The 11,813-nt window shown below is 40.5% G+C and overlaps 1 protein-coding gene across 1 annotated transcript in view; it reads right to left on the reverse strand.

The window, feature by feature from the left end:
* Nucleotides 1-8,179: 8,179 nt before the first annotated feature.
* The window catches only part of znhit6 (zinc finger HIT-type containing 6), a 35,654-nt gene continuing 32,020 nt past the window's right edge, over nucleotides 8,180-11,813 (reverse strand). Inside the window, exon 10 of the mRNA XM_080472673.1 lies at nucleotides 8,180-9,530. Coding sequence (XP_080328799.1) covers nucleotides 8,965-9,530 — 566 coding nt within the window. The 3' untranslated portion in view covers nucleotides 8,180-8,964. The remainder of the gene's footprint in view (nucleotides 9,531-11,813) is intronic.

The raw sequence follows: 11,813 nt of genomic DNA on the forward strand, positions 1-11,813 counted from the left end.
GGGAGCGGCTCAGGAATGCAGTAGTGGCTCAGAAAGCAGACATCCTGATGGGCGGCAGATGTTGGAAAATATTTCAGAGCAACATGTTCACTTTAGCTAAGAAGATTTTCCTAATATACACAAACACACCCAAGTGCTCACTTGTAGCCACAAAAGGCATTTTATCTCCTCACAACCATAAAAACGTGTCTAATCCGACTCTACATGACAGTCCTGCACAATGTTGCTGCATAGCTGCTGGAAATAAGTCTCAATCAAGTGTATTTAATAGGAGGTTGTGCAGGACACGTAGTCTTTGATTGAGCTGGATACCGCACAAGATGTGCCCGCTGAGGTTTTACAGATTGCTCACATGAAAGACTTCTGAGGTTTACCTAATCGCAAAGATGTGTGGCTGCCCCTTGCAGCCAGAGTTTACAGTCAAAACACTGTCAAGGAGCCGTGTTTTCTCTCTCTCACTCGCTCTTTTAATGTTTTCCTATGAGGAACATTTCCAACTGGTGGTCTATAGCTTGAAAACTGCTATGCAATCACAATGTCATTTGTCTTGATAACAGAATGCAGCTTGCTTGGTTATGTAATGGAATCTGTAGGTTATGTGAGCTATGCTTTCATTCATTCGTAGAATTCCTTCATAATGTGCAGACAAGCAGGTAAGCTCACAGGTTCTTTACTTCTCAAACCCAGAAATAATGTTCAACAGTGGTGTTGCACTAAAATGGGCACACACCTATAATATTCCTACAGTCAGACACAAACTCGGCTCTTACACACAGGCATCCAAGCAATCAAATCACTCAGTGACTACATCATTCCCTCGGTCCAAAATGTGTTTATTGGACAAGGACATTAGCATTAAAGCGTCATAAACCCCTACGTCATGCTGCACAGAATGAGAGCAACTATCACAACATGCTGCGTATTGATGTCAACTATTTTTTCCGACTTCCTATATGTTCGTGCGTGTGAATATTCAAGGTTTTAAGGAATACAGGTGCAATGGAGCAGACAGAAGGATGAGTGTCTGACCACCAAGTACAGCGGCAGCCACTTGTTTTGTGAGGTACCATCTACTGGACAAAACAGGATACAGCATTCAAGGGTACAATCTCCATCTAAACCAGACTGAGGCATCATAAGCCCTCCTGGTCACCTGGAGCTCTTTGGCTGTCTGTGATCGAACTTTGACGAGTCTGAATGAATCAAATGAACACTGGCGAGTATGGCACAGGCATTAGAGCTGCATTGCTTTTATTGTGAAGATGTTAGTTTTATTTCACTTGATATTCACGGTTAATGTTTGTCTTTATACTTTGAGTCATGCTTATTGTGTTTAGTGAGCAAAGCTATCAATCCTCCACAACAACAAAAGTAGGCTTATTGTAAATAAACAAGAAAAAAAACTAACAAAAAACAAAGGCTAAATCAGAATGAAGTTGTCAACAAGACCTGGTCGTCTCTAAACCTATTTTGTAAAGTCGAATATAAAGTTATGTGCTCAGTTTGTAGAAAACCAATAACTGTGGATGATATGTCATAATTATGATCATTTTTGGACAAAACCCATTTAAAAATGAAAGAACTTCACTAATGCCGGTACAGAATAGGTTATAAAATCCGCAACTGTCCAGATATTTCATGTGGCTCCCTCAGCCCCCCCCCTGATGAAGATTTTTACACCTGGTACATCTACACATTGTAAAACGTCAATGTCGGTAAATAAGCAGGCAGAATTAACTAAACGTTGTAAAACAAATGTCGGTGCATCTGTGCGTACGACATGTTAAAGTTCTTACTCTGTATTGGTGATGTAAAGCTATCTTTCTGCCAAATCCTTGCAGGGTGTGGGGCCATTTCAATGTAATCAGGACACACACGCACACACAGCAAGAGACAGTGATGTAAGTCTTTTGACACACCCATCAAATCTCCATCTACAATTACATAAGTATAACTGATGAGCAGGCTTAGGAGGAAATCAGTCAGTTCTCTCCCAGGCTGTTGGACCGTTCGGGCAGTCCCCAGTCCCCAGACGTCTGCTGGCCACTGCTGTGATTATTTGCTGAAATGAACTGAGCAATAATGGGAGAGGCAGCAGCTCAGCATTTGGGTGTTCCAGGCCCAATGGAAACAAAATGTACAAAGTAATCTCCAGGGAAGTACAAATCATCAACTCAACTCAGGTTGGCACTTTCTACTCGTCTTGTTCTTTAACATGGTCATGTCATCAACATGGCCTAATCTGAGGCTGTACATCTGTCTTTAGTTCCTATAAAATGTGAAAAATGGGCTTAGGTTCTTATAAACTTGAATTTCTCTCAAGATTAATAACCTATCTATCTATCTATCTATCTATCTATCTATCTATCTATCTATCTATCTATCTATCTATCTATCTATCTATCTATCTATCTATCTATCTATCGAGTTGTGATATAAAGGGTGAATATGGTGTTAAACTTAAATTCCCAAAATATTGAATCAATAATCGCCAGTGTAGAATTCCAAAACTGATCTAATAAACAGAGTTCATGCCATAAGGAATTCTCATTCAAGTGGGGATGCTTATTCTAATAAGGTTTACTGTAAACCTTTTTAAATTATTGATTTAAACTATGAAAGAACCTCATAAAATCTGAATGCAAATTTATGCTGATCAATATTTTTTGGTGGGTTTGCGTGCCTCTTTTCTTTATAATCCTCACAGTCAATCTTCTGCACTGAGTTGTTTAGCTTCAGTAGGCGGAATCATATTTTTTGGCTGTTTGTCTCCTTTGAAGGCCTCTAAATGTTCTGATCCATACTGTGGATGGGTACACCAGGAGTCAACTGTGTTCTGTCAGTTTTAATTGAATAGGTCTCATTCAATTTCAAAGAGAAGTCAGTTTACTTTGTGCCTAGTGCTGCACTCAGTCCTTGGCTGACGTACTTTGTTTATGGCTTTTCATTTTGTTTGTGCATCTGTTGAAAAGGCTTTGTAGAGCTGGAAAAGAAGTCTGCTGCTATTTTAGTTATTTGTTCTCTTAGTTCAGTATTTTATTGTTATGTACCTTTTTGATATCTTGCGTTAATCCTACATATTGTATGATTCCCTGCAAATGTCAGTAATAAATTGGGACAAATGCAATTTTCATCGGTGGATTGTTGGTTTGTGTTTCCGTTGTGTGGTTTAACAGCACACATGTACTTCACGTAAAAGTCTGATGATTTGTAAAATATTACTTTGGAAATATAAAATCTACTCTTGAGAGTAATAATAATTTTATCATCAATATTTTCCAAAATATTCTTTGCTTTCTCTAAATATTAAATTTCACAAGCATTATTACCTCCAGCAACTCATAGATGAGTGTGTATCATGTATCCATCCATACACATATCCACCATTTTCTATTCTTCATCCATCCACTGTCTTGCCCTTTTACCCATCATCCATCCATCTACTGAAATAATGTTGACAAACAACAGTCAAAATGATCCATATGCTTATTATGGCCTCAGCTCAACAGGGCAACTTTGGCTCAGTTGTTAGAGCAGGCTGTACTTCAATTACAGGGTCTAAGGTTGGATTATTCATTGGGGCTAAACTCTGAAGTGTAAGGTTCGTGTGCCTTGCAGCCATCATCCTTGATGAGTGGATGGATAAATGGGACAAATGAGGGAAAGCACATTGAGACCACTTAGTCTAATTCTGCAGCACCCTTCAGGTTGCCAATCCTCATGGATTCTCAGTCTCAATTCAGTTCCATGTCCTTCTTTGCCTTCTTTTTTAATCAGCGGGATCCCCTACACCTCTTGTCACTACTTTCATTCAGTCATGTTCTGTCTCTTCCCCGTCTTTCTTCCTCATGTTGGTAACAGATTGTTAATGGGCGTCTGCAGGTCTGTATTCACACTCCTGCAGTGATTTGCTGTGTTTGCTGTATGTGGTCTACGTATGAATTGTTATTCTGCTCCACACTAACCTGTTCTCCATCCTTTGCACTGCTCGCTTCACTTTCATCACATTTAATCTCACACCGCATTGAGTATTATTATATCGAACTTTATGGGTTCGCGTTTGAAGACTTCATAAGCTGGGGCAGCCTCCAGTCTTTTGCTGATGCTCCTATGGAACATTGAGTGACAAGAGTGATGTATTTTCCAAGTCTTTTGTCTACCCCATGCTGGGTAATTGCAGTGTGGTTTCCACCATTGTGAAGGGATAAAGGCCAGTAAGACCACAGTCATTATATCACCACCCACTTTCCCTTGTAATACAATTTCAGATTTGTTTTCTTACTTCATCTCGTGATCTCTGGGACTGACTTAAGTGGTTCCATGGAAAAGAAGCTAATGAGTGGCAACCGTGACTCAACGTTTCTTGCACTTAAGTTTGCATGCTGGCCGGCATTTGTCACAAACTCTTAATTTAAGCAAACACACATGAAAAAAAAGAATAAATATCACGAAAGACATGTGCACACACTTCAGCACAAGACGAAGCACGCTGGATGGTAAGGCATACGATGATGATGTTAAGGATGCTAGATGATAATGGATTTGTTGGATTTTCTCTGTAATAGTGCCCTGAGACGACTCTGTGGTATTCGGCCCTATGTAAATAAAGTTAAATTAAATTGAACTGAGGATTGAAAAGTTCCATATTCAACTCGTACAGATGTCACAGTGCATAATTTATGCAAGTGTTCAACATTTTTAGCATGTATCATGCGAGTCATTATCAATTTCATCATCGAATCCCAGGCAAGGTGAGATTTTTCCAAAGATATTTATGGCCGCTTTCCATGTGTCAAACACAAGCTTCACAAAGAGGTGTTGATGTGGCACCCCGCCGAGCTTGTTGAAACATTCAAGCTTCATCTATTTCATCAAACGCAAACAAGCACTGTTTCCACATTGAGCATCCTGTGGATGTGCTGCGGCTTTATACACTATCATTGAATTTCTGACAACAAATGAGTCTTGAAATGTAAATGGATATCAGTAAAATGGCTGCATCACTGCCAGATACCTTGCTCCATCTTGCCTTCGTACTTAAAGTACTTCACACGGCAGGAAAGCATCTGGGACACTGGGAGGGACCGAGTCTCATTCCAACTGCTTCACACTCAGACATTACCCCAGGACATGACCAGACAGCAACTTAACCTCTGCAGAAAGTGCAGCCAAAAGGAGGATCAAATGGGCCAGATAAGATAAGAAACGCTTTATTAATCCTGAGGGAAAATTGAATGTCACAACTGCACCTAACGGCATAAATCAAACAACACCAGGATAAACAAACTAAAATATAATGTTACATCTGCCTGGCTACACAATGCAGTCCCATTTAAAACAATTACAGCGTAATGAGACAGAGGTTAATATCTGAAGCGTATTTAATGTATGAATGATTATTAAGTCGCGGTAAACGATACAAAAACTTAGCGACAGTATGCAAGGAGCAATACAACACCAGTCTTGTGAGTGAATGTGCACAATTCCTGTTCAGTTATGATCCGTTGTTTGTGAGAGTAAAATTGAAAATATCATCGTTCTTTGTGCAATCATTAGGTATGAAGGGGGACGCACACATCATCAAGTATCACAATGAGTACATTTTACTGCAGAGAGGTGAGGAGTTGTAAAAGTTAATAGAGATGACATTCAGGGGAAAAATGTGAGTGCAAGTGCACGTGGATATGTCAAAGTCTACCTGACTGACCTACTTTAAAAATGATTTAAATAATGGATCGTTTGTGCAGAAAATGTGGCACAGGATCAGGGGTTATACCTGTAGTCTAAAAAACTAATGGAGGTGTTTTCAGTCAAATCTTGAATCAACCAGAGCGCTGCTTCCTTCTAACTCTGAAGTTCTTGGGTGGCTTATACATGGCTGCATCGCATCTAGTTTTTTTTTTAACAATTTCACTTCATTCGTCTGATGTGGAGGACACAATCACAATCCTCTGCTGTGAGATCTTCACCCTTACAGTCGCTTTGTATGATAAGAACATAAGTCTAATTGATAATTGTGCGGACAAATCCTTCTTAAGACCATTGTAAAAAAAAAGAAAAGCAACAAAAAAAAAACACAACTGTCACCGCAAGAATCACAATAGAAATGCTGCAAGATAGACAAATATAGTCACTTTGAGTTGAAAAGCATCCTACGGGCATTCACAGCTCAAACTGCAGAGTTGTGGTATAGCAGCGTGTTGCCATTCGTTCTGATTGAGCATCTCGAGTGCAGCTTCAAGTGCTTCATTTGAGGCCACCGCCAGCTGGCTTCCATGACCTGCTGTAGTCGCTACCTTCTAAAGATTGAGTTTCTAGTTGATGGGTTGGACTTGTACAAATCAACAGAGTTGGTAGTGGGATCAAATAATATTCCACATGCCACAAAACCTTAAAACAATACTCAGTAATCCCGAAATTCTTTTTTTATTACCATGATGACTGGAAGTGGACACAAAAGAAGGACAGAAAGCAAACCAGATTTGTTAGTTGAAAATGTCAGACTGACACAGGACAGGCAAACAGGAACGAGTGAATCAATTCCAGCATCCAGCTTACTGAGGACTGATCTCAGAGAAGACCGCATCGACAACACTGCCAGCCCATTTATTTTGAGCTTTGTTTGGGACATATAATATCTCAAATTGTACGACTGCTTCAGTGATCCGAAGGTCCTGGATTATCCATCCTTGTGCACGTCTCAAAAAGTGATTTAATAAGTAATATTGACTTAGCGTGTGAACTGAAATTATGATTTTTAATTATTTAAGCATGTACTGCCTAAAGAACAATTAATGATTTTTGTTTGGTATGATTAATCACAACATTGTAGTAATAAATGTGAGCTTCAAAATGAGCATTCTTCAGAAAACCATGATGGTAACGACGCAAAATGACATAAAACTGCAGGTGGGGCATCTTTAAAGATGTAGGTGCATCTTTAGGGACAGTCTAAAATGTCCTTTAAATGTCAGCTGAAAACTTGAAATATGAATATATATTGAGAGACAGTTATATGTGAAGTGCGTATGATTCCTGGGCATCAGGTTTTGTGTGACGAATGACTCTCAGCTTAATGACAACCTCTCAGAGAGCCGTGTGAAAATGGATGACATCAGGCTTTGGAAACACGACTTTGTGCTTCGGCACCTGCGTTCCCAGTTTCTAAATCAGGCCGCCACAGTGCATTTATGTCTCGAAAGAGGGTCTCATAAAAAAAACGAGCTCTGCACGCAGCACCGCCAAGCCATGCCCACCAAGTGAAGACAAATTAAGTGCCAACCAAGTTGAGAAAATTCAAAGGGCAATTTAGCTAAATTTGAGGCATTATTTCCAATGGCTGTGCCCTCCGCAGACTAAAAACAGAGCTGATTGACTTTTAACAGGCGGCAGGAACAACAGCGCAGCTTTCGTGTGGTCGCATTGAGTAACTTTACAGAGACAGACAATTAAGAGAGCCGCTAAAATAAAATGAATGGCAAGTCAAGACGGGGAAAGTCACAACAAACGAGGGAACATATGTGCAGGCAGCACAGGTTACTTTACTTACATACTTTCACACACTTGCTGTAAAGGTCAGATATTCGCGTGATCTTTTGAACTCCAGTCTCCAGCTCCACTCCAACCTTTGAGTGTGTGAATTTTGGTTCGACATGATCGATTGTCCAAGCAGTTTGGTGAAGGCACGACCTGTTTTGTTTTGCGTTAATTAGGCATTTTTGTTTGTTTCCGGTTTGCCACTTGTGTGTAGTAAGTTTGTGTTGTTTGAAACTTTAGTGAACGGCCTTCTAGAGAAGATTCTATTAACTCGATCGTTGTATAGTTAGCCAACAGGCGATGCCCCCCCCCCACCCAAGAACCGACACAAATGCACTCCTCGTTCAGAACCCGGAGAAGTGATGCACAGTCAGATGTGTGATTATTGCCCCGGACTGCTAAAGGCTGGACAGTGCGTCATCACGGGCCAGACATCAAAGTGCACCCGTCCATCTGGGTTAACATAGCAGGAGTTCTAAAAACACACCTCTAAACACACAGTCCCACCAGCGGGCTATACCGTCAGTTATTACTGGCACCCTGGTGTCGTAATGAACTGAAGTCCAGGAAGAGCCCGGCGCAGGGAGGCACAGCGTAAATATGCACGTTTCACACAGGAACCCCGGAGGTGTCAGAAAACCGAGCTTGTCAACATGAACTTTTATTAGCAGATGGAAAAATGAGACTAATGACCTTCCTGAAGCTCGACAGATGAAATACGCTTAGTTTCAATGTTGATTAGGGTCCAGTTTTAGGCCCAAAGCCTTAAAAGTTTTACAACTAAACATGCAGCCAAGCGAGGGACACATTACAGAGTGAGTGCTGAATAAAAACGCCGAGTATGATGTCATGAGAAATCTCAATAGTTTTTAAGCTTGTTCACAATAATGTCCTACCCAACCATGCTATACTTCAAAGTATCATTCTATCTGGATCACTTCATATGATCCTGACATGGTCAATTTTTTTTTAATTTTGTCTGTTTAAAGTGTACACACTTTACATCCAAACATAAAAATGTAACTCACAGTTCATTCATTAGACATTATTGGGCTTCAAATCATCTTGAAACATCAAAATGAAGAGGAAACAAATGTAAACAAAATTGATTCAAAAGCAGTCAAACTAATTATCTGGTTATGAAAAAAGAAACTATTATCCAAACTCCATCTTGATTATAGTGTCAGCACAAACTGAACATTATCACACAGACTCACAAGCATTTCAAAACAAAGATTTTATTTGATAAAATATCACTGGGAATAAATGTTCATGTGAAAAAGACAAAATAACTCCCAACCCCAGACTTTTTATGAACCGCTGTGGATTACTCACTAACTGAAGAGCACTGGCATAGGAGAGATTAATGTTCTGCTGTCAAATACGTCTTGTCTCGTCACTCATTTCATCATCAACATCTGGGTATTATCATTCTGGTCCCCGGCTGTCGGCAGCATTAGCTGACTCATTTCCATCTCGACAGTGATGGGTATGAACAGGCTCTGGCTCTTTCACGGCTTCTTCCTGAGTCATGCTGACCATAGCACTCTCTCTGGCAGCTGAAGCATCCTCAGTAGATCCAGTAACGTCCTTACTCACCCACTGATCGCCGCCGTCACTCTGTGCGTTTATAACATCCTGAGGCTGCTCAACACAACCTGCCGCTCCATCTCTAATCAAACCTGCATTGTTAACAAGGCTTTTGGCGTCGTCGCAGCTCTTATCACATGACACGCTTTCTTCTTCCTCATCACTACTGTCTGTGATCTCCCCTTCCTCGAGCTCTTCCTTTTCTTCTTCTCCTTTCTTGCTGTTCTTTACTCCCCGCAGGGGTTCAGCTTCAGGAGTTGTTTCTTGGGGCTTTGTCGCCACGCTGGCAGCCCACGGGGTGCGCGGCCCCTGTGGTGCAGGTGATTGTTGGATCACAGCCTCCTCCTCCTGGTCCACCACAATGTTCTTTGTTGCAGGGCCCCTGCAGGTCGGTGCAGGCTCGGCTGAAACAAGACGACCCCGTTTCTCTTTAAACATGATTGAACACGGCTACTATCAACAGTAAAACTCTTACATGTCCGAACATATCCAGATGCAATTGAAGGAGAAGGCACAGAAATGGCGAGCACACAGTTGGAGCCATGCTTGTGCTGAAAGGGTGAGGAGAGACGTGTGAGTGTCGGCAGTCTGGGAATCATGATGCTGTCTGCGCAGGATGAGGCCTCAATGTCAAGCAATTAGTTTTGGAGTAACTAATCGCTTTCAAAGAAAATAAATTAACTGACTGTCGCTTAAGCAATTATTCCCCAACATGATGAATAAGAAAACAACTAATTCATGTAAATAAACTCTATCAGTAGTTTATGTATTGTGCTCAGAGAGAATTTGATATTAGTTGTGGTGAAAAGCCATCTGAATTGGGATACGTTTGAGTTCCAGTTGATTTGGTACTTAAAATAATTTCACTACTTTCTTTACAATTTTGTTGTTTTTTTTAACAATGTCAATAAAGGTTATTCCGATCCGTTGGAAAAACAAAACAAAACCCACAAACAAAAGCAATATTGGATTGGAAGACTGTTTTGGGTTGAGCACATTTTGAGCATAAACAAAATAAGGATGTACTATTTATTTCAAACCCACTGGCATCACTGTACCGAGACTGTTTGTACAACTAATTGAAACGGTTAAAAATATTTTAAAGGCCAGAAAAACATTCGAACTCTGTCAAGACAAACAAGACACACTGTGACAGTCTGAACTATGAGTCTTTGAGTTGGAATTTAGTCTTCAAGAAGGTGGAATTTAAACAACTTCACCTCTTCAACTTCGAGAACAACTGGGAATTTCAAGGTCTGAGGACAAGTAAAACATATTATTAGACTAAGTATAACTATAAATACCTGCTGTTGAAGTAGTGCCAAAGTTCACATTCATTAAATTTGACAAAATCAAATAAGATTAGAAACACAGATCTTTTTTTTGCTTTTGCATTTAAAAATGCTTTAATTACTTCAATAACTGACGCAGATGATTTGAGTGAACGATAAGCTTCATTATGTTTTCAGAAAATCCACTATTTCTAATTAACAGAATATTATTGTCATTTCAACCCAGTAACCTTTATGGAATATATTAAACTCTGAATCTTTGAAAGAACTTTGTCAGTAATTTAGACATTATGGTGAATTCTAGAGATTGCATTGTTTTTCATTTATTTTTTAAAGACGATGTAAAAGATCCAGCCACTGTTTGTAAAACAAACCCAAGTCTGATTAATTCTATGTTCTCATACTTGAATACTGTTGTTTGGCTACATCTCCCAAAACAGTCTGTAAACAACCATGTGACCATGTGTGCAATTAAATACTGATCAGTTTAGGTATTTTTTGTGCAGAGCTGAGAATCAGCTAAAGACTGGTTTCTTTAGAGCTGCATACCTAACTTTGTAAGTAACATATTTAGAGGTCATTTCACATATTTGCCTCAATAGGAGCAAAGGAAAAGGGATATAACAGAGACGTTGGCTCAGGGTCAGTGAGGCTGGTAAATAAAGAGTGAGCCTTGACTGGCTGAATGCAGTTTAAACCAGAATCCTGGTCGCATGCTGCACGCTTGGAGCCTGCCAGACCCTCAACATTACTTTATCCTCAGCAGATATGCTGCTGCCACAGTATCCTATTGCTTGTTATCACTTCCAGCCCAGCTTCCCAGGCCATGGCATGTGTAATTATCAGGATGTTTCTGCGGCTAGCATTATAGGAAAACAGCATGGCACCAAGGCCTTATCGCTGAAAACACACACAAACACACACACGCACTCTCAGACTATAATTACCTCATTGGTCATTCAGCCAGTCTGGCACTGCCAGTGTATTGATACTGGGTCTGTGCGGTCTTGTGAAACCATAACCAATCCTGCTCTGAAATTCAGTTTGACCCTACCTGAGCCCAAACAAATTGATGAGCGAGATACACTGTGCAGCACAGTTTGGGATGATCGATTGTTCCCGACCCTGAATATGTGGCCCTGGGAGAAAAAAAAAAAAGACAACCCGCAAGAAAGAGATGTACCGACGTCCTGTTTTCTCATCTTCTGTCCTTTTGCTGCTCATGAGGTCAATGTTCGACAGTAAGCCGTGTTTGATCCTCTTTTTGGCGACAGTTGCTGCTGAGGTTAAGTTGGTGTGTGTGATGCTGAGCAGAGCGCGCTCATTTCCGTTGGGGTAGCATGTTGCCATAGTGAAAAAAATAAGTGAGCCGAGAGCCTCAAAGCCTCAGCTGGA

This window comes from Lipophrys pholis (assembly GCF_963383615.2).
Source record: "Lipophrys pholis genome assembly, chromosome: 10".
Taxonomy (NCBI): domain Eukaryota; kingdom Metazoa; phylum Chordata; class Actinopteri; order Blenniiformes; family Blenniidae; genus Lipophrys; species Lipophrys pholis.